The sequence below is a fragment of the Nipponia nippon genome, unplaced genomic scaffold (genome assembly GCF_047370975.1).
Source record: "Nipponia nippon isolate SJK-2023a ecotype South Korea unplaced genomic scaffold, ASM4737097v1 scaffold_4, whole genome shotgun sequence".
NCBI classification, from domain to species: domain Eukaryota; kingdom Metazoa; phylum Chordata; class Aves; order Pelecaniformes; family Threskiornithidae; genus Nipponia; species Nipponia nippon.
In genome coordinates this window covers 122921703-122946622 of record NW_028262358.1, presented here as the reverse complement: position 1 = coordinate 122946622, position 24920 = coordinate 122921703, and the positions used below count along the sequence as shown (strand labels likewise).

At 45.9% G+C, this 24920-nt stretch overlaps 4 protein-coding genes across 5 annotated transcripts; 2 read left to right on the top strand and 2 right to left on the bottom strand.

The window, feature by feature from the left end:
* Positions 1–298: 298 nt before the first annotated feature.
* Positions 299–2032, top strand: DEFB136 (defensin beta 136). 2 transcript variants are annotated; one of them, XM_087775832.1, is made up of 4 exons: positions 299–352; positions 1214–1299; positions 1406–1532; positions 1787–2032. In XM_087775832.1, the coding sequence occupies exons 2-4, from the start codon at positions 1242–1244 to the stop codon at positions 1800–1802; spliced, it is 201 nt and encodes a 66-aa protein (XP_087631958.1). In that variant the 5' UTR covers positions 299–352; positions 1214–1241; the 3' UTR covers positions 1803–2032. The 2 variants fall into 2 exon arrangements, with proteins under 2 accessions (XP_087631958.1, XP_087631959.1); XM_087775833.1 differs by having other exon boundaries at positions 317–405.
* A 6120-nt stretch (positions 2033–8152) lies between these two features.
* LOC104014755 (antimicrobial peptide THP2) lies at positions 8153–11628 on the top strand. Its single transcript, XM_009467431.2, is given in 4 exon segments — positions 8153–8233; positions 9463–9541; positions 10561–10685; positions 11397–11628. Coding segments are annotated over 3 exon segments (348 nt in total). The 5' UTR covers positions 8153–8233; positions 9463–9483; the 3' UTR covers positions 11562–11628.
* Positions 11629–17123: 5495 nt separating this feature from the next.
* Positions 17124–18066, bottom strand: LOC148053505 (antimicrobial peptide THP1-like). The gene is made up of 2 exons (XM_087776194.1): positions 18009–18066; positions 17124–17254 (listed from the first exon to the last, which is right to left on the bottom strand). The coding sequence occupies exons 1-2, from the start codon at positions 18064–18066 to the stop codon at positions 17124–17126; spliced, it is 189 nt and encodes a 62-aa protein (XP_087632320.1).
* A 3305-nt stretch (positions 18067–21371) lies between these two features.
* LOC148053504 (antimicrobial peptide THP1-like) lies at positions 21372–23773 on the bottom strand. Its single transcript, XM_087776151.1, is given in 4 exon segments — positions 21372–21617; positions 22126–22256; positions 22631–22718; positions 23679–23773. Coding segments are annotated over 4 exon segments (351 nt in total). The 5' UTR covers positions 23700–23773; the 3' UTR covers positions 21372–21506.
* Positions 23774–24920: the final 1147 nt, after the last annotated feature.

The following is a 24920-nucleotide window of genomic DNA, read 5'->3' as shown; positions in this document are numbered from 1 at the left end:
ACCAAAGGCAGAATAAAGACCCTGCAGGACCTAAAGGAGCAGTTATTGCATGTTCACAGGTATTTTACGTAACCCTGTGGCCTAACGTATCTTACACAAACTTGCATGGTCTAAGATGGGTTGCACAAAGATCAGGGGCTTTGCGGTGAAAGCAGTCTCAAAGCGGACCCTCCTTTCTCATTGGAAAATACTGAAGTACGGGACAAATTTGGCTGGAAAAGGCTTTTTTCATTGGCCTGTGACTGCACTGCCGGCATCCTCTAACCTTTATATAAAGAGGCATGTTTGGGTCTGGGGCACCCGCTGGAGACGAGAGACGGACAGCAGTGGTGATCTTCCACATCCTCTGCTGGTAACTCTCTGCCTGGTTCTGGACGGGCACCCTCAGCTCTTCACCTTTATAAAGTATTCTGCTTTCATTAACCCCTTCCTTCTCATTACTCCAGTGAGTGTGTCTGGTCTGTACGTGTCCTGCAGAATCATGGGTTGCTTGCAGGGCTTGCAGGAGGAAGCTGTGTTTGCTGACCTCCAAGAGGAGTGAACAGAGGCCCAGAAACCTTCACTCGAGGCATCAGAGACAGAGGGCTTGTCAGTTAAGAAATATCTAGCTTCCTACAGAAACTGGCATCTAGCCAGCACAGCAGTTCAGAGTTGTATTTTGAGCTACATATCTTGCCTGAATTCCAGTAAAATTTTGAGTGAGTTGTCACCGTAATTGATGTTCAAGAGATGTCTTTTTTAGACTTTCCTAAGGATGATGGTTGGCTCGGTCTCTGAATACTTTGTGACCTACAGTAGGTTGAAGGTGAATAATTTGTGGGTCTATGTTGGTACCAGAGTAACCTGCCTGGTGTTGTATAGGTCTGGAATATAATTTTTCAATGCAATAAGACCAATATTTTAAAAAAGAACGACACCAAAACACCATAGAATCCCAGAATAATTTTAGTTGGAATGGAGTCCAGGAGTTTCTAGTCTGAATCCATGCTCAAAGCGGGGCTAATTAGGTCATGTTGCTTAGAGATACATTCGCTGAAAATTTGAATATCTCCAAGGACTCACTTTTCACTCTGTTCTTCATTCAAATTCATTGTATTTTATACAATTTTGGCTTTGGTCACTCAGGGCATGCTTTAAGCGGCTCCTCGTCTCCCAGTCAGGAGGGGACCCTCCATTCAGTGTCTTTTGGTCTTGTGGTCTCTGCTCATTACAGGTAAGGAATTCACATCCCAGCTGTGGCCATGAGGATCCTTTACCAGCTCCTTGTTGTCATCTTCATGATGCTCCAAGGGGCTGCAGGTAAGGTGTGAGGGGGATAGAGAGAGGAATTAGAGGACAGAGAGAGAGAAAGTATCCACTTTTCCTCACTTTCATGGTAAATGACTATTCTCTTTCCACTGTGCAGGTCAGCCCTACATTCCTGAACCACACCATCCTTGTATATTCCAAAAGGGACACTGCTTCCCAGGGATATGTCGTCGACCGTATTACTGGATTGGAACATGTCATAATGGATATTCTTGCTGCAAAAGGTATGTAGAAGTGCAAGGATCACTGTGGCAATGACTGATATCCTCCTTATCTTTTCTTCAGAGCAACATCTTAGTGGCACAGCTCCTGACACCATTCTGTCTCACTTCTCCCATGCCAAACCCACTGGCATAGAAGGTCCTCAGGGGGTGTACACATCCCATGGCAGCCTCTGCTCTGGTGCCATGAAATAAAGAGAACTGCGGAAAACCTACTGGTGGGTAACCTGAGACTCTCTCTCTTCTTTACCGCGCAGGGGGTGGAGGAGCTGAAGACTCTCTGGATTCTCCTTGGAAATCCTTTCTGCTTCTACTGAACGGCTTCTGAATCACCCTGATGCCATCGCTTCTGGTGGCACCAGTTCCTGCTGCAACGAAAAGCTCTCAAAATCTTCCTTTGCAGTGAAGCAAACACCAGCGTCTGCAAAAACATAAATCTGAACCAGGCAATACCGTGGAAATTATTTCTTTCCCCTCTTTTAATAAAATCAGTTATGATAGCATTCATTTGGTTGAACCTTGGGTGTTTTTTGTAGGGAAGGAGGGGATATTTCGTAGAACTGCTTACACCATGAGCAGTAACACACAGGTGGGCTGGTGGCTTGTACAGCTAGACATTTCTCCACTTGCACCCCCGTGCACCCCAGGGAAAAGGGAGGTCATTTCATCCCTCACTTACCAATTGCCATATTCCTGGAACACTCCTGCAGTGACCATCGTATCTTTGTCAGGGATGAAACCTAGCTTCTCTCTGTGATGATTTCATGGGTGCTTGTGTCCAGCAGGCACACATTCTGGTGGTTTCCAGGCTGCTTTTTGAAAGTATTACAGTATTTTTGACTGAGATGTCAGAGACAAAATCCTTGCTTTCTGTCTCTTTTTCCCTGCCATCATGGCCTAGCAGTGTAGAAAATGCCAGGATATCTCCAGGTGCTTCCTTCAGAGGGCCTGGAGGCATCTGAGAAATTTCACTTCTGAGGGGACCTCACACAAGGAAAAACCAGGAACATTTTGGATAACATCAGCCGCTTGACAGGGACGCAAACCAGAAAAAAGTTACAAAGAAGGAAAGAGACTAGTAAACACATTTCCAAAAGTTATGGATGTGCCACACAGTGATCTGGCCATTATATTCTCAGAAGCAGTTGCTGAATGTGCATAGAACAGTGCCTAGTCAAATACATTATCAAACTGAGATGGGTTTGACTACTAATGGCTTTCTGGGTGGGTTTGGAGAGGTGCCCACGTATGTAAAAAACCCTCTGAAGGGGAAATGCTGGCTTTGTTAGAGACACAGCTCTCATTTATACTGTTCTGCAGAATGAGTGCTTGTAGCTCTTCAGCTTGCCAGAGATGCTGTAGCACATCTCCTAATGCAACATTTCTGGGTTTCTTGTATTTTCTTACTGCTACTTCTGCGTTTATTCTAACACTCTTATTGTAAATGTTTGTACTTCAGTTAAAAATCTTTACTCCATTAGCTATAAAAGAAGAGCAGTGAAAGTAGCTTGGACTTTGATGTTTACCTTTAGGACATCTAAAGTTTGGTGAGATTACTTCTGTCATTTGTCTCTAGAAAATATGATTCAGTTTACAGGGATTCTTTGGTTTTCAGAAACTCTAGGCTACGTGGCCTGTGCCAAGGAGCTTTCAACGCACACTGCATGCCTGCCAGTCACAGTGTGGTCCTTACACCAAGAGGCTGGACTCTGCACTGGTACCCTGATACCTCCAATTAGCTGTCAAGTCAAAAATAAGATGGAGGGCAGATTTGTTCATACGGATGTTAATCTCATAATTTCTCCCTGGTTACTCAAGATAACTACGTAATCATTAAAGTCTTGAGCTTGATTAAATACTTTTTGTGTGCTGTTTGAAGGTTATGACTGTGTGTCCATTTGTTATTGATTCAGATGATCTACACTTGGATCAAAACTTTATCTGCTAACTATAATGCAGTATGTGCCTTGTAAATTCACCTATAACTACAGAACAACATCTAAATACTGGTTATTTTCCTTTTGGTGGATCTACTTTGGCAGTGCAACTGCTGCTAACAGCTTTTGCAGCTAATCTAGAGGAGTCTGAATTTCTATACTATACAGTCCACAGTGGCATCAAAATACCTTGATCTCCAGTGCATCGATTATGCCTTATGGTTAGAATTCCGTTCAGTGCACATGAAGGGATGATGTTACTGTATAACTGAGGAGCAGTTGCTAAAACATCTGCTCTTTGGTGAGCTGCTAGGGCTCAGCCTTTTGTTGGTCTGGATGTTCTAGCTATGCCTGCATACAATGACTTCCAGATGCCTGGAGCCTTCATTGCCATGAACAAATCGTCCTCTGGAGGTGAGGGATAAAACAGCAGACAGGTATTTTGTGTAGTAGTATTTTAAACAGGGGTGACACTACTGAAAGACCTCCCTAATATTTGCTACTTTTTTTCACCAGAAAACTATTAGGACCAGAGTTTGAGATTCTCCCATTTGTTGCTAATTGCCTCATCTGCTGTGTTAGATACAGACTCCTAAGATGGAGGTAAGATCCTCCTTACTCTCTGGCAAGTGATCCTGGCACAATTACCCAAACATCTTAATTTGAAAAGGGTGAAAGTCGTTTCTCCTCATGACACTCTGCAGCCTCACTGTGAAGATGCTTCTCTTAATAGTGTATCCCACCTATATCAGGCAGATCAGCACTTCAGGATCCATCTATCAGTTCTTGTGCCAGGGCTCTAAGCACTATATTCTTACATAAAATGCTCACCTCATCATAATATTTCTCCTCCTCCAAAGAGGACTGGGTGATCTGGACCTGAAATGGGTGGGGGAGTGTGGCATTGTTGGTGCCACTTGCCATGGAGATAGAGAGAAACATAACTGGATCATCTTCTGAACTTTGGTGAAACAAGAAGACAAAAGAAATGTTATTTAAGCAGAAGGAAACTCTCCATGAAGACCCCCTTTCCCTCTACACTGAAAATAGTGAGAAAGTAGATGGTGTTTTGGGAAGAGAGGATTACTTACCTAATGTCAAGAGCCAAATGATTGCAAGGTGCTTCCCAACTTAGCTGGGCTGGATTCCATGCACTTTCCTACCCAGGTAGCCCGGGCAGAGGAACACGTAGTTGGTGCTACTGTGATCCTGGTGTAAGTCAGGTCTACCAGCAAAAGGCACTGGAGAAAAACGCTGAGATTGTGAAGGGCAAAACACTAATATGTCCCTCCTGATGTACGAAACTGACTGACTGTCTCCTGCTAAGAACAGGATTGGATGGAAAGATTTTCCACCCTGAGAGCCACAAACCTAAATCTCGATAAGGCCTGCCTCACCAGTATGAGCTTTGGGCAACCAAAGGTGCTCCATCCCTCCTCTGCTTCTCCCTTACCCATCTCCAGACAGAGACATTTTAATGGTAACGGTGGGAGTGACCATGTAGAATTTTTAATTATTAGTGTCAAGAATGCTCAGCGTTAAAGCCAAGTCCCTGACATTGCTTGCACGTAGGACCTTGGACTTGGTAAAAATTAACGATGCATCTTTGGTTCCTTGAGGAATCAGGTTGAGTAACAATAACAGTTGGTAGGCAAACTAACCGCAAACTCTTGGCAAGTTGTGAAGTAACTGCAACTTTTGTAATTGTATTCCCTCCGTTTTCTGCTTTATGGCCAGGTAGTTTAGGGCCACAAAAATGATCAGAGCGATGGAACACCTCTGCTATGAGCAAAGGCTGAAAGAGCTGGGGCTGTTCAGCCTGGAGAGGAGAAGGCTGCGGGCTGCTTATTGCAGCCTTTCAATACTTAAAGGGGGCCTACAAGAAAGATGGGGATAGTCTTTTTAGCAAGGCCTTTTGCAACAGGACAAGGAGTAATGGTTTTAAACTAAAAGAGGGGAGATTCAGACTAGATAGAAGGAAGAAATTTTTTACAATGAGGGTAGTGAAACACTGGAACGGGTTGCCCAGAGAGGTGGGAGATGCCCCATCCTTGGAAACATTGAAGGCCAGGCTGGATGGGGCTCTGAGCAACCTGATCTGGTTGAAGATGTCCCTGCCCATTGCAGGGGGGATGGATTAGATGACCTTTAAAGGTCCCTTCCATCCCAAAGCATTCTATGATTCTATGATTCTAAGTTCATAGACACACCAGAAATTCAACTATCATTTTTTCCTACTGCAAAAACAGTTCACTTATAAAAATATGTAGAAAATAAAGAGCTATCTCAATTATCAGGGTATGTATTTGTAAACATGTTTTTGCATGCATATATATCTATGTGTCTGTGGATGTATGCACATGTGTACACTTCTGTATACTTAAGAAATTAATATCAAAGTATTGAAAAAATCACATCACTAGTAACTAAACTGAGGAACCAATAAACAAAATATTTCAGTTTAGTTTTGATACTAAATGATCTTTAAGACTTGGTATCATTTGCAGAGATCTTGGTCAATTAGAAACACTAGTCATTCAAAACAGCAAACATATTATAACCTATTATGATGTACTTCAGGTGTCAAAATATTGCATGAACAATGTTTGTTGACTGAAGTGAGGTGTAAAGTAAAAGATTATCTGAAAAAGTGTTTAGTATTGGTGTCTTTGGATAATTATTGGGTATGTCAGCAAGTGACTTGGTGCAATGGAAGATCAGTAGATAAGAAAGGATCACTAGACCTTAGAGACTGTGCTGAGTCTCCTCAGTTCTTCATTATATGGATTTATGAATTCAGTTTGACTTGGATTTTGCTATTGAATAAACCACAAAACAATGGAAGTTGGAATGGGTGTTTGGAGACCATCTGGTCCATCTATCCCTCCAGACAGAGCCAGTTTCAAAGACAGAACTGGTTGCTTAGAGCTTTTTCCAGTTGAGTTTGAATAGCTACATGGGGATCAAGATTCTATAAAAATCTCTGGGCCCCCATTCCAGTGTTTGGTGACCCTCATTGTGAGAGGGTTTTTTTTCCTTATATCTAATTGGAATGTCTCTCATTGTAATTTGTGTCTGTTACCTCTCATCCTTCCACTGTGCACCTCTGAGAAGAATGTGGCTCCATCTTCTCTATAGCTACCATTAGGTAGTTGTGAACAGCAATTAGATGACCCTTTGCCATGTCTTCTCCAAGCTGAACAAAGATGGGTCCTTCAGCTGCTCCTTAAATGGCTGATCCCCCAGCCCAAACTCTCCAGGTTTCCAAAATAAAGAAATGTTATGTACACTTTACAGGACCTTGAGGTGATGTAGCCCACACATTAGTTCATGCCCCACTAGGCACTGGAGTACCTTCAGAGTACTGTTGTAGTACCTTCAATGCAAAACTTCTGGTTCAGTTTCCTCCTAAGGAATCTAGTTTGCACACATGAAAACCCCTCTGCAAACCGAACTAGCATGAAGTCGCAGGGGACCATCTAGGGGTTACTTCAAAACTTCACCAATGCAATTGTAGACTTCACTGTGGATACTGCTCTAGAAATGTCAGTGTTCACCTGTGGACAAAAGCAAAAAAGAAATGTTAGGAACTGACCAAAAAAAAGGAGCTGAAAACAAAAGAATAAATATGATTAGGCACTAACAAATCCAAGATGCATTTTGGACATTGGATGCAATTCTAGCCAGCCCATTCCCAAAAGGGTGTAATAGAACTGAAAAAATAAGATAAATGTACAACAGGAATGATCCACTGAAATAGCTGGATCCATTTGAAGACTTGTCTGACAGAGGCGTTTGAAAAAATCCCTCTTTTCATTGTGGGAAAATAGACAAGGGGGAGAGTAAGAAAAGACCACAGCATCAGTAGTGATGTAGAGATGTGAAAATGGAATATTTCTTTGCTACTTCCCATGACAGAAGAAGCAGAGATCATCAGCTGGCAGACTGAGAGCAGGTAAGAAAAAAATGAATGCTCACCTATACTGTGTTTGTGGAATTATCAACTGAAGGTCCTGTGGAGGCCAGAAGTACAAGATCAGCCAGAGTCTCAGAAAAATGCTCAGTCAAGAACTCTGCAGCCTGAGGGTCCAGAGACAGTCTCTGGCACTGGATTTTCCTAAACTGATATATTTTCCATCAGCTGGAAGGGTGTACAGGGACATAATCACGATGCACTCTACTTTATTTCTGTACATTTTATGCTCTTTACTTAGACATCCTTAGTGGCCACTGGCCTCTAAGCCAATTGACATTTGTTGTAGTTTCGTATGCCCATTCCGTGTTCTTATATTCTGTATTTATGGAACAGAAAATAAACTAACTAGGAGTGCAGAGAAGCATGCAGATGTTTTGTATTGCAATAGATTATGTTGCTCCTAAGCAGGAACAGTTCAACGTATGTCCCAAGATGTTTGACACATACCACGGTGGTTTAACGCATCTTACACAAACTGGAGTGTCACAAGAGGTATTGCATGAATAACCTGGGATTTTCCAGAAGAAAAGCTTCAATAGGTTCTGGGAGCAACCATGCTTTTTCACTGGGAAATGAAAAGCAACTTGATTCTGGTTGGATTAGAAGTCACCAAAAAAAAAAAGGGTAATTTTTTGATTGGCTCAATGTGTACTTGCTGAGAAGAGAAAGCAGTTGCCACTCCCCTTAGAAAACACATTATAACAGAGGCTCTCAGCCCCACAGCCAAAGCCCTCTGGAGGGAAGGGACCAAGAGCAGGTTACATTTGGCTTCTGTGCTCACCTGATACCTGGTAACTTCTCAGTTCTTTTCAGTCTTTCTTTCAATGTCTGCTGTTGTCTTTTCCTGAAAAAAAAAAAAAAAACTGAAACAAAAACCCAAACTTCTGCATTATTAACATAAATATGTAGGTTACTAAAAAGTTTAATCTAAGTTTTCCAGAAATTGCACAAGTTGGATAAGTAGTTCAAATATGTGCTAATACCTAGAATACTTTGATAAAAATACTCTGCTTACTAACTCCTAGGAAAAAATCTGGCTGTGTCAGGTTACTTTAGAGAGGTCTGTGGTCCAGAGAAATTGGTGGTCTCTTCAATGGAAACCAGTATATATTTTTTATCTATGTCTCTCTGTTAAGAACTTTATTTAATTTTCAGAATTGTTAACTTTGCCTACTTGTTTCTCCTGATATTTTCAAATATACAGAAATTTGTGTAAACTTCTAATACCAATTTCAAAGCTGTTTTGGACCACCCTTTACCATTCCATTCGCAGAAATACATTTCAGCACAACCTCCCCTTCCTTGCTTAGGGGAACATAATTTATGACAGATCAGAAGATTCTCTAATTCTCTATATGACATTAACTACTTCTTCTTTATCCATAAGCCCCCTTCTAGGCTATCTTATCCCATTTTGTTGATATTAGTTCAATTATTAACTCTTTCAATGAAGGCATTACGTGTTTGCTTTTCAAATTTCATTTGTCATATGGGAACTGATTTGGTTGTACATTTCCATTATAGAACTGCTGCCTGTAGACTAAGACTGAAGATTTTGAGCAAGTTGATTTTAGCTGTTATTTCTTGATAAATTTTAACATTGCAAAATGGACATTTTTTTTCTGAAGTTTGTAAGTTTGACTGTATAATCACCGCATTTTGCTTAGTGTTGTTTATTTATTAGATAAAACATTTAACTAAAAATAAAGTCATGATTACATTTTGGCTAAGGACTATTTGCAAAATGTGAAAGAAATCTGAGCAATCAACCTATTAAAATAACTTAATGACCGCATATCCTGAAAATGCGTTGCCCCATGTATATTTACTTTTCCCAGGAATGCTCACACAGCAGTCATGATATCATATGCGTCTTACTGGTTATTTTTGAAAGTTTGAAGAAAAAGAATATAAAAGAATATAAATGCCATTTTGGTTAACACAGTAGTTGTACAGTTCAGAAGACTGTAGATCCCAGGGACTGTCTGTCATACATCTTTCTTGGTCCTTTTCCCTACAGTGACACAGTAAATCTGCAGTCATGAAGATCCTTTACCTGCTCTTTTCTCTCCTCTTCTTGGCACTCCAGGTTTCTCCAGGTAAGATTGAAAAGAGATGCTAGAAGGGGATTTTTATGCACCTGAAGTAAACTTCCCAGCACATTTTAACCACTACTGGTTAAAATTGCTAGAAACCGAGCAGGAGTTAGTCAAATAGCTCAGCGCCTGTGCTCCCCTATGAAAACTCTTTCAAAGGTGGAGAAATTATGACTTCTGAACAAAAGTGATTTTTCACTTCTGGTGTCTTCCTGAAAAGATCATGCTACACACTCTGGTGTTAGACACCTGAGATGGTGCTGCAGTGGCCATGATCTTTGGATAACAGCACACTCAGCAGTGCATATGCAGATGAAAATGAAGCCTGGCCAACTGTTTTTTGATAGGAGCCAGTATTAAAGCTCCTGGACCTGTGACCCTTTTCCCTCAGGTAAAGGACAATGAGTCAGGAGGTCTGTATCATTCTCTGCCTAGACTTTAAGGCCATCCATTTAGATGCACTGTGAGCTAAGGATCCCACCTCTGCAAGGTGTAGACGTGCTTTGTAATCTCACCTCTTAGTCTTTTAACACCGCCAAATCTAGACAACAGTCCTTAAGGCACGTTGGTGGTGAAGGAAGCTCAATGAATAGGAAACCTGGCTGGCATTACGACTGCGTTGCCCTGCCCTGCAGAATCATAGAATCACAGAACCATAGAATGCTTTGGGATGGAAGGGACCTTTAAAGGCCATCCAGCCCATCCCCCCTGCAATTCACAGGGACATCTTCAACCAGATCAGGTTGCTCAGAGCCCCATCCAGCCTGGCCTTCAATGTTTCCAGGGATGGGGCATCTACCACCTCTCTGGGCAATCCGTTCCAGTGTTTCACTACCTCATTGTAAAAAATTTCTTCCTTCTATCTAGTCTGAATCTCCGCCCTTTTAGTTTAAAACCATTACTCCTTGTCATGTCGCTATTGGCCCTGCTAAAAAGTCTGTCCCCATCGCTCTTATAAGCCCCCTTTAAGTATTGAAATGCCAATGAATGAGAAGGAAGGAATTTTTTTGTTATTGTTGCAGGTTTGTCTTCACCTCGGCGGGACATGTTTCTCTGTAGAAAAGGGTCCTGTCACTTTGGAAGATGTCCCTTCCATCTGGTTAAAGTTGGAAGTTGCTTTGGGTTCCGCTCCTGCTGCAAAGAGTGAGTTTGACATACACCAAGGCTTGTCTGCAGTATGGGCAGACAAATCTGTTTTGCCTGTCTCCTTAACCCCAAGGTGCTATTGAATGTTCAGATTGGATATAAGCAAAAAAACCTATTACACCATGAGGACAGTCAAGCGTTGAAGTAGGTTGAGCTTTACGGTGCTCTTTCTCCTGAGATGTGCACCATCATCTGCCCCAGCAAGAAGGATAAAGTAGAGTCAGAGATATCAGTCTTGTACTGTCCCAGCTCTGTTTGACCCCTTTACAGCTCCTATGCCAGAGCAAAATATCAGGGTTTGGTATTTGCAGAACTGGGCTGCTGTGCCGTATGGGGAACAGAGGGGAATTCAGTTACGCTGCAAGCTGAACACAGATCTCCGAGTGCTGTCAAATGTGTGCAAAAAGTGCAACAGTGTTGTAAAAAGAAATTATCATATGAAAGGTAGCCTTCTATTTTCACTCAGGAATGAATGCATTCACCCCATTATCAAGGGATATCAATTCAATTCCCTGCTTTTCCTGAAGCAATAGGAAAACACTCTTCTTACTCAAAGGTATGAGTGCGCAGGGCTGTCCCAGCATGACTACACATGACATTAGGTATTTTGGAAAGTCTTTATACCCAAGAGGAAACTGTGCATGGATTGAGAGTAAGTAGGGAGGGAATACAAGCAGAAAGAGAATCTGAATCTTCTTTTTTCTTTGTGCAGCCCATGGAATGCATAAAAACTTCATGGATTCTCCATTCAAGAGTGATGAAAATTTCTTCTAAACCTAGGAATTTGCTTCGAATCGCCTTACTTCTGAAACCACCGGATCCTGCTACAGAGCCTTATGTACCTTTCATTTTTCACACAAAAAGCTTTATGATGTAGAGTAAATCCAAATGTATTCTCCATTGCTTTCCCTCCTTTTGAATAAATTGTTGTTGCTTAGCATTCATGTCACTGAAACATGGGTGTCTGTTGCATGGGCTGAGGGCGATGATCCTACCTCGGTTTTGACACACAAAACCCGGAGGGCAACAATTTACAGTGCCAGCTGCTCCTTAATTTGAGCTGTTCTGAGACATACAGCTGTCCAGGGCTAGTCAGACATGGACTGAAGACCTTACCCTCCAGTACCAAGAGATAGGCTGGCTGGAAGAACTCAGCTTCCCTTTGCGGGAATGTGTTCAAATACCAAAATCCTTTTTTTCTTAATATGCAGAAATCTTTTCTTGGGGAAAGAGAAATTGAAATAGCTAAACACCCAGACACCCACCATCCAAATGTCAGTGTGTGAGACTCAATGTTCTGGCTTCTGGAAGATGCCCATGAGCACCCTGGGAAAGATGTAGGCCTCTACATATTTCTTTTTTTTTAAATAGTGCAACAATTTATGCCAGTTCTTTTCTCTCCAGAAGTTGTTTGTCCTGTAATTTCACAGCAATGGATGTAAGTTTTGCTTTTGTTTTCCCACCTGTCCCTCTGGACAGGATGCATAAAAGATAATAGATGGAGAACATCTTATACTGGTCTCTCTTCATTAGCTCCTCTCTTACTCCCTCCACCATATGGCACACTCCCTTCAGTTCTCCGTTGGGATACACACATTTCTGAAATATTGCCCCGGAGGGGATTTTATTTGCCTGCCAAAATTGCAGCATTTATGTCTCCTATGACTATTTCTTTGCACTTCTTAGCAGGGAGCAAACTTATCCTCAGGTGTCCCATCCAGCTTAAAAATCTCTGTGGCATGATTTCCTATACTCAAGTCATGATGATAGTTAACATAACTCAAAGTCTTCGGAAAATGGGTGTTTGGAGGAATGCATGCTTGGACAAGTTGTAGACCCTCTGCCTGGTGCTAGCTGACAGTCTGGCCCTGTCACACAGTGAGACAGCTGGCAAGGCTTGCTCAAATGCCAAAGGGGGCTGAGAGGGTACTGTTGTCCCCCAGAGGGAACGTATCTAGAGAGGGCATCCAACATGCAACATGGCTATGCATTCAGGTGAAATTTAATGCTTCAGGTCTCTTCTCAGTGCATTTACATCCACCCTCAAAAAGCAGTTCAAAACTGATTGGGCAGATTTTAGAAAAAATGCCTCTGAAGTGTTTATTCCTTTTTTTTTCCTCTTTGGTGTAAGCTGTAGACTTGTAGACTTATCTGACACTGCTAAGAGAAAAGCAAAGAGTATGCGTAGGAGCCTTATGGTTGAAAGCAAGTTCAGCACTCTCTATTAAGAGGGGAAAAAAGACACCAGAACAGAGACAAAGCAGTGAAAATCTGTGCCTAGAAAACATCAGGGTGTTTTTAGCTGTCATCATGACACAAGCTCTAAGTTTTGCTGAGAAATGCAAGTGTACAAAGGAATTAGCTTACAAAGAATACAGTTGTTGACTATTCCTTAACCAGCAGGTAAGCAGGATAATTATACTATATTATATTCACCTTTAGACCAAATGCATTACGAAAATGTAACATCTAGCCTACTGTTCCTTGTAAGATTTCCTACACTAAACAGTGTTCAATAGTGTTAATGAACTATACAGAGAAGGTCTTTAGAAGATCTCATCATTTATGACATTTAAAATTACAGATCTTAATTTTTACAGTCCTGTAATAGACAGGACTTGCGAGAGGTCTTGACTCTTCCACAACAGCACATGGAGACCAGGCAGAATATCACACAGCACTAGAAATGGCACTACTGCCAATGTTCAAGCAACTGAAGCTGTCCTCACCGGTCTGTTGGCTCTCCTGACTCTATTGACTGTGATGGGAGTCTAGCCGCCACTGTGGCTGTAGTCACCCAAATTAAGCCAGAGGAACTGAATCTTCCCCAAATGTGTTGCATGCAGTATATATTGTGGAAGATATGGTATACATACTTCACATGTCACATAATAATATTTGGTACTGAAATGTTTCTTCTTGTCTCAGGCTCTCTCTTACCTCCTGCAGTTCTGCCTGAACTTGTCCAAATGTTTAATACTCCCTCGAGTGGTACCCCTTGGCAATGTAACCTTTTATGGTTATGTCTGGGAATGAAGTGCACACTGTGGAAGTGAAGGACAGGAAACATCGTTATTTCTCAACACAGCAGGAGTCAGTGGGTAGCTGGCCACAAACTATTGAGGTTTCTCTACAATTCAAAAGCTCAAATTTCAAGCCCTGACCTTTACCTTGACAAAAATTCTGGCCTCAGTATACAGGATATTGCTTGCTATGAATGGCCAAATGTCACCCTTGTCCTGGTCCTTGTCCCTGGCAGCCACATGCACCAGCAGCCGCAGATGCCTGTGGAGGTCTGTGGTGGGCAGTGTGTCCCTTGGGTGGGCACTACCCATCCTGGATGCCCCAGGCTCTTCCCCATTTTACTCCAGCACACTGTAGCCCTCCTTGTTGGAGGCCCTGCTGGTAGCTGTGCTGCTCCATGCCCCATCCCACCAGACACTGGGGAGGGACCTCCCTTGCCCTCATCAGCACTTGGGCTGATCCCATGGGCAACCCCCAAGGAGACCTTTGAAGATCTTAGAGGGAAATAGATCTCCCAGGCTGACTGCCCAGCTCCCCCTCAAGGTGACATCTCAAAGGGGTTTCATGGATCAGATGGGTAGTCCTGCAGGGACTGAGCAGGTTGTCTTCTTCTCTCCACCCATCTGGAGACAACCTGAGTCTAGACTGGCTGCTCTCTGCCAATGGGCTGACCTCACCCTTTCTACAAAATGCGTCCATGATTGTGGTTTACCTGTGGGTAAATATGTGTGTGTATCCATGAACATGTGTGTTCATAAGAAGGGACTCCGGTTGTTCTGGTGAAGACTGCTCTTTCAAAGGAGGCCACCGTCAACCATCGCCAACTTTCCAGCTGGGTATGCCACACTTGGCAGAGACGCTAGGCTTCTGTTCGTTGGCATTTGCTTCCATCTTGTTTCACTGGGTAACTTAATCCAGTTCTCACTTGCTATGAAGATGGCTCTGCACTAACTCTATTTTCCCATCATTAAAAAAGTGTTTGCAATTTTGTCTTCAGGGAGATCGCTTCGCAGCAAAACTCCACTCACTGATGGTCTTATGGAGCAGAAGGCTCAGAAGAGGTTTTCATTTTCTGCCTTACTCTAAAAGCAGACTCATACATATCATCAAGAAGTACAGTACAGAGATACAGTTACTTTCTATCTTGACGAAGCTGAACATCTCTCCTAGGGAAACCCCCAAGCCATGGGACGTCCTAGTCCAGGGGTCATCTCTCAGGAGACATAGAGGGCTGTGCTCACCCCACCCCTTTCAGAGGTTTAGCTGCCTCTTTTCAAAGCCAGGATTCACATGGAGCTGCTACATGGCCTTGAGTAACAGTGCTGCATGAGAAAGATCTGTGATAAGCAGAAGTCTCCCAAACATCATTTGCGAGCTGCTTTTAAGCTCAGTTTCTTTTCTCTGACCCTTCCTTGAGCTATTTGCCAGCTTTGATCCTGGCTGTACACCTTGCTGACCTGCCTTCCTGGTTTAAACCTGGAGCTGCCTCATTGCTGTGAAGCCAGACTTCCCTGGTAGAACAGCCTGGCCTTACTGCTCCCTGACAAGTATTTTGGTCACATGCAGACCTGCACACAAACATACGTGTTCACACAACAACACAGCTTTGTGTGTTGGTTTGTAGAAGGGCTGAGGTTAGTGCCTGATAGCAGAGAGCAGCAGGGCTGGTCTCCTATGGTCTCCAGATGGGAAAAGAGGAGGAGGCATCCTGTTTCCTCCCTGGAAATCAGGAAACTTTAAGATATAGGTTACCCTCAGCAAGCTTGGAGATGACATCAAACTGTGAGGAGTGGCTGATACACTGGGGGTTGTGTTGCCACCCAGAGGGACCTTGGCAGGCTGAGGAAATGGACTGACAGGAACCTCATGAAGTTCAAGCTGGAGAAGTGCAATGTCCTGCACTTGGGAAGGAACAATCCTGCACATCAATATACTCTTGGGCCCACCCAGCTGAAAAGCATCTTTGCAAGAAAGGACCTGGGTGTTCTGGTGAACACCAGGCTGAATCACCAGGCCATCAATAGGCCCTTGCGGCAAAGAAGGCTATCCTGAAGGTATCCTGGGCTGCATTAGATCAAGTATTGCCAGCAGGATGAGGGAGGTGATCCTTCCCCTCTACTCAGTGCTCATGAGGCCACACCTGGAGTACTGTGTCCAGTTCTGGGCTCCCCAGTCCAAAACAGACATGGACATACTGGAGAGAGTCCAACAAAGGGCCCCCAAGATGATGAAGGGACTGGAGCATCTCTCCTATGACGAAAGGCTGAGAGGTCTGGGATTATTGAGCCTGGAGAAGAGAAGGCTCAGGGAGTATCTTATTAATATGTATAAATACCTGAAGGGAAAGTGCAAAGAGGACAAAGCCAGGCTCTTTCAAGTGGTGTTCAGTGCCAGGACCAGAGGCCATGGGCACACAATGAAACACAGGAGGTTCCCTCTGAACAGCAGGAAACACTTTTTTACTGTGGGGGCAACTGAGCACTGGCACAGGTTGGAGTCTCCATCCTTGGAGATATTTAGAAGCCATCTGGACACAGTCCTCAGCAACCAGCTCTGGGTGGCCAGCTTGAGCAAGGGGGTTGGACCAAATGACCTCCAGAGGTCCCTTCCAGCCTCAACCAGTCTGTGATTCTGTGAAACTACATGTCTTTATTGAAGCCAGGAAAAGCAGCCTCTGCCCAAACAACACCAGGCCCGTGATGGGATGTCTTCAGCCCATGAGCACCCAGCAGATGCAGCGCTTCCACTCCCGCTGTCACATCACCTGGAAACAGCAGAAGCCAGGAGGGGAGAGGACGTCAGGAGCCAGTTCCAGAAGCCAGAAGTGAGAGGGACATCCTGCTTGGAAAGTCCAGGGATTCATCACCATTTCCTGCATAAACAGAGCACAATATGTGGTATCTGATATTTATTCCTGATGTTCCTTCTTTGTCTTCCTCCAGTCTCTCTGACGCTTCTCCTGTTATTAGGACCTGTAGGGAATTACTGGACAATCCCTCCTCAGATAAACTCCAGTCCTTGTTGCAGATGACTTGGACCTGTGCTTTCTTTAGTGCTTCTAGCCTTGAACCCAAGGCTCTTCAGAAACCTCAAGGAGATGGTCCTGTGCCCCACAGTACACAACGATCAAACTTCACTTTCCAACAGCAAGAGAAAGTCTTCATGAAAACCCCTAGTCTGGTCTGACGAGGCTGAGGGGGACTGCGAAGATGCTGGCTGAATATGGGCTTCTTCAGCCCCACACAGGGCAGGTTCAAGCAGCTTTACCAAAGGACTTTAACCCTCCTTCCCTGGCCTCTGCCTCTCAACATGAATGCAGGAAGGTGTTATCCAGCAGTGTGGATGTAAAGAGAACACTAGATCTATTTTGGCCAAGAAAGCAGAGGGCCAATTCCTGAATGTTTGACTTTAGAACTCACCTTTTGCAGCAAACCATAAATGTTGAACACCTTCCAAAGACATGATAAGGATGATAGCATTTCAAAAAACTACAGAATCCCCCTTCTTGCTTACATTGACCTTCATTTTCTGGAGCCAGAGAGGCACCTGTACAGAGAAACAATTGAAAGGAAAAGATAATTTGGGGGAATACTTTGTAATTCCAGAAGGGCTGGCACTCCACTAGGATTTCAACCCACTTTGTGGGCCAAGTATTAAAATGACCAAAATTTCACCGTCAATAGCAAGTTAACTACCTAGGACTCAGCTAAAGCCCTGAGGCACAGGTATCCCTGGCTGTTTGTGGTACAAAGGGATATTTTCCATCCCCCCACTGTCCCTGCAGAAGGAGCAGCCTTTCCATAAAGCCTTGGCTAGCTCATCCAGCCTTGGGTAGAGGGCTTTGATATCTCAGAATCACATACCTCTACAGATCCTCAAAAGGTGCTAAGCATCTGTGATTAAACAACAGACTTCCCCATCCATTTTTTGGGTGAGCAAGGTAGGCTATATAGGCTGACTTCAGCGATCGCAATGGGAGCTCATCGGGAGACACCCCCCGAAGCAGCACCTGAATGCCCAGGGTGGGCCCCAGAGCTCAGTCCCTCCCTAACCCACAGAAGGAGCCAAGCTCTTATTCCTCAATGGCTTTCTCCACACCACCCCCTCTACTCTGAAAGGAAGGGGCGTTGTGAGAGCATCTTTTGGTATATCTCATTGCATGACTTTTCGTGCTGGAGCAAAGCCACAAAACCATTCCCTCCTTTAAGCATCTCTAAAAAAATATGGTCACTTCCTGGGACATGGAGGACCCCACTGATGGGGGTTTATACCTTCCCCATCTCCCCTCTTCCCCTCTCACCTGCAGCACCCTGGACCAACAAGAGGAAGAAGGGGAAGAGCAGGTACAGGATCTTCATGGATGATGCCTGGCTCAGGTCTTCACAGGGCTGCAGAGAGGACACATCAAGACAACAAAGAAAGGACATGGATCAGGCGGGGCACGCATGATAAGCCAAAAAGCAGAATCTCCATCACAGGGCTGCAGAGGGGAGACACCAAGGCAACAAAGGCATGGGAGACCGCAGGTGGTGTAGAAGCCTGGGCACAGTGGTTTACTAAATTGCAGATGTGTTATTCTGAACAAAAGAAGATGGTGTTGTCTGTAGCCTATTCACAAGAACAACGGCTACCTATGCAACGTCATTAATAGACTGCGAATAGCTCAGAAAATTTCAGGCAAGGCAGTACCTATACACATATTTTTCAGTTATCTTCTTTATGCACAGACTGTAGATCTTATGTCTGGTGATTCATGCTGTTTTAAGTAAAAAAGCAGCTGGTGCTATTTAGAGAATGCAGTCAGAAAAATTACCTTTGGAAGTACCTTGGGCCTTATGCATGGCACACTTGTCTCTAAAACAGACCTAAATATGTTTCTAGGGAGACAGAATCAAAGAGATAGACTAGGTATGCTTTCAAGAATGCTCATCAGATAAGAGTTATACCTAGTACCTGTGCTCTCTTGCTTCTGCATCTCCTTACCAAAGTAGAGAAAGTTTGCACACTTTGGAGATGCTTGCGCCAATGCTGAATGCGAAGCAATAGTAAAGCTACGGTCACGAAATGATTCTGTGCAGCAGCTCCCCAGTTAGGAGAAAAAGAGGAGAGAAATGTCTCAGTGGCCAAAGAGATCAGGAAAACACGACCTTTGAAGTCAACTGAAGGCTGAAAAAATGGAAATTCTCTGTCCTGCTGCATGTAAAGTGGCTCTTCCCTTTAAGTTATAGAGGTCCCTTTTCACCAGAATACAAGATCCTGGTGTCCTTCTTCAAACCCCACAGAAACTTTCCAATTTCTCATGTGCTGGGGAAACCCTGGATCCAGCTTCAGCAGATTCCAAGCTCTAATGGAACGGAATTACATTTTCAATTTACTTTTTTTCCCTAGAAAGCTCAGATGACATCATTATGTGAACAGATATATCCAACTCCTTGTCATTTAGACGGTTCCACTATGATGGGACTTGAACAGGGACACTGAATGGGTGGCCAGCCTGGAAGAGACCCCATAGTTACTTGCCTGATGAGGGGAAGTCTTTGTCTTCAGGCAGCAATAAACGTGCCAGGAATCACTTGCGTCCAGAAGCCCTTGGGGTCAGGGAATACCACTTTGCCCAAAACACCCTGGATTTATACCACTGCGGGCGGGTGAGACATGCTTATTCCCGTGACCACGTCTCCCCTTGGCCAATCAGAAAGTGACCCATCTGCGTGGGGATGGTGGGCTTGCACCTCATCCCTCCCTGCTGCCGTGCGAGAGGCTGAGGTGCCTCCTGGGGGCTGTTGCAATCTTCACCGTTATCCTCATGCAACACGTCTTGTGACACCCCGCTGCACAGCAGGCGCACAGGCTGCGATGGCTTGGCATCAACTGCTTGGACTTTGCCTGGTACAGACAGCAGCAACCAGGCTCCAAAAAGCAGATAAGGTTTCCCTCCTCGTCTCCTCCAGTCTGACAAAATAACCAGCTAGCGTGGGATGTGCCAGAACGTGACGAGTATTATAAACCTTCTTGCCTCTCAAAATTATTAGAAGGGGGTTATCTCTGCTTTTATCTGAAGTTTCATCAGGTGTTTTGGAAATAACATAGGGATTGCTGCATGCCTTTATGAGCTGATGTTCAAATGCACACATACCTCAACATCTCCGGTTCACGGCTTCCATGTAAGTCCTGTCAATGTCATAGGTAACAGAAAATTTCCTTTATCCATTGATCTTTCTCCTTTTCTTTTTGTTTCTCCTCTCTCTCTACTCTATTAAACTCATGGTGTGACTTTCCACAGCACAGTCGGTTTTGTACACTATGTTCCGGGCGAAGGGGCCAATGGGACAGTGGAACGGCTTCACGCTGCTGAAATAAAGGGTGTTCATGGGGTGACTGCTAAATGTTCAGGTGAATGAACGTGAAGGAAACGATCCTGGAAAGTCAGCGGGAACTTGCTGTGCTGGGTACAGGACCTGGACAGCAGGGTGGGAGCTGCTGGTAAATGTGAGGAAAGACCCTAGCTGATGTGGACACATCTCTTGGCGTTGTACAGATCGCAGCTCACTCCTACAAGCCTCCCACAGGGAATTTATGTCTGCACAGGAGATGGGGCTACTCTGAATCCAGTGGGACCTTCAGCTTCAGGACCAGGGCAGAGATGCCCTGGGAGCAAATGCAGGCATCAGCCCCATGGCTCTGGGAAGGGCTACCCAGCCAGCGCAGAAGCAGAAGGTGGGGAAGTCAGGGATGGAGTGCTGAGGGTGAGCTGCCTCCTTGGAATGGAAAGGATTCAGTAAATCAGCCAGGGTCACTAGTTGCTGACGTACATGTGCGTGGACACGCACATGTATGTAACTCTACAGGGCAGGGCTCTGCACTTGCAGAAAGGCTAAGGGCACTGGCTGTTGACGGAGAACAGCATTGCAATGCCAGTTTGTCTGAGGCAGGCAGAGAGGAGAAGACATGCTGCTTTCTCCCTGCTGGACTACACTTCTGGACATTTCCAGGTTGCGGTCCATGGGACGCATTGGAGAGGTCACCTTCAGGAGCTGGACAGCCAGCCTGGGAGACGTACTTCTCTATGAGGCCTGTAAAGGTCTCCTTGGGGGCTGTCTGTGGGACCAGGCTCCTCCAGGAGGGATGTGGCAGGGACAGAAGATGTGGGGCTGGTAGAGGGGTTGGTGCTGGGAGGCTGGGAGCAGGAAGGCAGCTGAGTGGGCACTGCTCTGTAACGCTCAGCCGTGAAGATCAGGGAGACGGAGGTCCCAGCCCACTGTGTGGTGGGGTGTCGGGAGCCTCTGCATGGGTAGGGTGCGCAGGCCTGGCCATGAACACCCAAGGGGCACACCACCCAGCACAGCCCTGCGCAGCAAGCTGTGGCTGCCAGGGACAAGGGACAATTGTGACCAGCAGGACCAGGACAGGGCTCCCGCTCTCCAGGAGGGAGCACCCACAGAGCAGCTCCATCACACCCACAGCAAACTCCCTGGCCTGGCACAGACTGGCAGGCTTGGTGTCCCCACACCACTGCCAGGCAAGAGCAACCCCAGGGACAGATGCGGTGGTCACCCCCAGCATCCCCAGGCGGTTCTCCTGACACCAACCCACCATTCCCTCCCTAGCGAGCAGGCACGGCACACCCTCCGTCACAAGGAAACGACCACACGTCCCACCCGCTGCAATGCCAAACTGCTCATCTTTATTCAAGCTGGGAAAAGCAACCTCTGCCCAAACACCACCAGGCCTGTGACAGGATGTCTCCAGCCCACAAACGCCCGGGCACCCAGCAGGAGCAGCGCTTCCACTCCTGCTCTCACACCACCTGGAGACGGCAGAGGCAGGGAGGGGAGAGGACGTCAGGAGATGGTTGCCAGAAGCGAGCGGGACGTCCTGCTGACAGAGTTGAGGGACTCAACCCCAGATACTGTACAAAGAAAGCAGAGAAGCACATCACCTGTTGTAACTTGCTTTTCTCTCCCTCCCACTCTCTCCCACCCGCCCTGGGATGTCAAGCAAGTCTATGGTGCCGGAGAATCAGGCTCAAGGGAGGGGAGGTTCAGTCCTTATTGCAGACAGTTTGCACCCCCGTTCTTTTAGTGTTGGCAGCCCTGACTCCAAGCCGATGCAGATGCAGCAAAGCCAGGATCATGTCCTCGATGCTGTCCAAGGACAGTGAATGCTTCACTCTTTGCTAGCTTGGGAGAGCCCTCTGCAAAGCCTGAAGGAGTCTCATGGGACTGAAGGAGAGTGGGGACATGCTGCCTGACCTTGGGCTCCTCCAGCCCCACTCAGGGCAGGTCCAAGCACCTTTCCTTTCCTCCCCGGGCCTCTGCCTTGGAGCATAGATAGCACTGAGCCGTTAGCTAGTCATGGGCACTTAAACACATCAGCAGCTCTTTCTGCCATCACAGTAGCATTTCTATTTCCAGAACTTACGGTTTGCAGCAAAAGAAAAACCTTGAACATTTTCCAATGGCAATAAGGGGAAATTGGCAAACCAGTAGTGCACAGTGGCCTTTTTGTCGATGACATTGTTCCTTATTTCCTGGACGCAGGGACGATCCTGCACAGTGAAAGAGGTTAAAGAAAGTGAGTATGGGATAACTGTAAAAAGTGTGCGTGGTTCCAGACAGGCTGACACTACCCCTGGACCTCAGTCTCCCACACACACTGAGCACCAAACTCAACACCTCTACCTCTCCAGTAGGAGGTTATCTTTTCTGCAGCAGCGTGTGTGCACGTGGGGAAAGTCATAGGGAAAGACCAGTGTGAGGTCCGGGAAGTGCCGTGCCACCTCCTCAGCTGCCCAGCCGTTCACCAGAACCAGTCCCTCCCAAACAGTATATGTATCTGACAAATCTGGTCACTTCCCAGGACACGGAGGACCCCACAGATGGGGGCTCACACTTCACCCCATCTCCCCTCCTCCCCTCTCACCTGCAGCACCCTGGGCCAACAGGAGGAAGAAAGGGAAGAGCAGGTACAGGATCCGCATGGCTGACGCCTGGCCCAGGTCTTCACAGGGCTGCAGAGAGGACACATCAAGACAACAAAGAAAGGACATGGACCAGGTGGGGCACGCATGGCGAGCCAAAAAGCAGAAGCAGAATCTCCATCAAAAGGAGACAATAATGATTCTTAGCATTGCAAGTTCACAAGTATCCTGCGAGCATTTTGGGAAGCACCAGCCTGTTGGACAATCTGGAGTTTATTTCATTGTCTTCTTCACAGGTCTTCCTAATGTTTTCCTCAAGACACATACTGGAGGATTCATGCCTAGCTCTTGCTGTGTTACTCAAAGCAACATCCACTGAAACTCAGATTTTAAGGAAAGAAAAATTACTTTCACAAGTTGTAATCGCTCAGAAGTTTGGCAGGGCATGTGTTTGTCCCCTGATCAGCATTTTGCAGAGAGACAGGATCAAGGTGTGACACAAGGTACACTGGCCAGCACAGCCAGCAGACCAGGATTAACACTAGGGCATTTACTCTCTCCGTTATGGCTCTTCTTAATCAAATGCCAGAGCAGAGAAGGTTTGCACATCAGGAGATGCTTGTGCAAGCAATCAATGCCATGCCAATAGCCGAACCAGGGTCAAGAATTTAGGGAAATGCATGTACCTGGAGAGGCCATGCCATATGAAGGGTTAGCTGGTGCTCTTCATCACCTCAGCCACTCCAAAGCTGGCTGCCCAAACCACCCTGCCCAATCACCTCTGCTTCCTTGGGCTCAGGAAAGTCCTCCCAGCTCAGCTTGGGAGCGCTCGTCCTCAACTCAAGACCGTTCCCAGGCTTCCCAGCAAAGACACTCCCCAGCCCCACATTTACTGCCCCTGCCTCATGCAGCACCGACCCAGGGAGGAGCAAGGGGGCAGGGAAGTGTCTTGGTGGCCAGGAATGGAAACACAAGTCCACCTTTTGAGTCAACTGAAAGCCAGAAAGGATGGAAAATCTCTGTACTGCTGTGGGAGAAGCATCTCCTTACTTTGCTGAGGAACGTCCCCATTGCCCCAGAACAGGAGATCTCGGGGTCCTTCTTCAAGCATCAAGGCACCTTTCCAGGCTCTCCTTGACTCAGGAAAATCTGGTTCCATCTTCTACATGCTCTGGGCTCTTAAGACTCCTATGGAGGTTTTTATTCTCTTTCCCAGGCAGCTCTGATGCTTGTTTCCATTCAAAGACACTTCCAACAGTTGGTCATTTAGACAGTTCCAGGAAGATGGATTTGCACAGAGAGGCTGAATGGGTGGCCAGCCTGGAAGAGACTCCACAGTCACCTACCTGAAGAAGGTGTTGGTTCAGAGCGTACCAAGGCAGCCACGGGCTGTAACAATCCAACCAGGAATCACTTGCGTCCAGAAGTGTTAGGATCAGGGAGTATCGCTTTGCCCAAAACACCCTGGATTTACACTGTTGCCAGTGGGTGGGACATACGCTTATTCCTGCTGACACATCTCCCCTTGGCCAATCAGAAAGTGACCCATCTGCGTGGGGATGGTGGGCTTGCACCTCATCCCTCCCTGCTGCCGTGCGAGAGGCTGAGGTGCCTCCTGGGGGCTGTTGCAATCTTCACCGTTATCCTCATGCAACACGTCTTGTGACACCCCGCTGCACAGCAGGCGCACAGGCTGTGGTGTCTCACTGAAAACTCTCTGGGATGGACCAAGTAACTGGTTGGTGCGGACACCAGCAGGAGCCCAGTCCCAGAAGAAGGGAGTCCTTCTTTGTTTCTTCTCATCTGACTGAAAAATCAGCTAGCATGTGATGTGCAAGAACTGGCAGAATACTGGAAACCCCCCCACCTCTAGACACTGCAAGAACACCTTCTTCTGCAACAAGATGTCTGTGCACCTGACATGTCAAATGTGATAAGCATGACACTAACTCTCCAGTGACTGTTCAGATAAATTGAGGCTAACACCAGGATACACGTTAAGGTCTGTAAACCAGGCGATCCAATGAATCTGAACCTCCTCCTAAAGCCATCCAAGCTGAAGAAATATAAGATGCATGTAGCCATTGCTTGTGAAGCCAATGCATTTGATGCCATTCATGCCATCGGGAGAAGTGGCAGTCCTTGCTGGGCTGGAGGGGGCTGTGCTGCATGCCCAACTTGGCAACTGCCTCTCAAGGTGTTTGGAAGAGCAATCTGGTCCCCCCAACTCCAAGGAGTTACTTGCTGGAGATTTTGGTACTGGAGCCTGGCCTCTCGGCCTTTTCTCCTTGC

What these genes read in the sequence shown, in the direction of transcription:
- DEFB136 (XM_087775832.1), top strand. Translation starts at nt 1,242, where the DNA reads ATGAGGATCCTTTACCAGCTCCTTGTTGTCATCTTCATGATGCTCCAA. An exon ending in GATGCTCCAAGGGGCTGCAG is followed by an intron (nt 1,300 to 1,405) that starts GTAAGGTGTGAG and finishes TCCACTGTGCAG; the next exon opens with GTCAGCCCTACATTCCTGAA.
- LOC148053505 (XM_087776194.1), bottom strand. Translation starts at nt 18,066, where the DNA reads ATGAAGATCCTGTACCTGCTCTTCCCCTTCTTCCTCTTGTTGGTCCAG. An exon ending in GTTGGTCCAGGGTGCTGCAG is followed by an intron (nt 17,255 to 18,008) that starts GTGAGAGGGGAA and finishes TTCTCTGTACAG; the next exon opens with GTGCCTCTCTGGCTCCAGAA.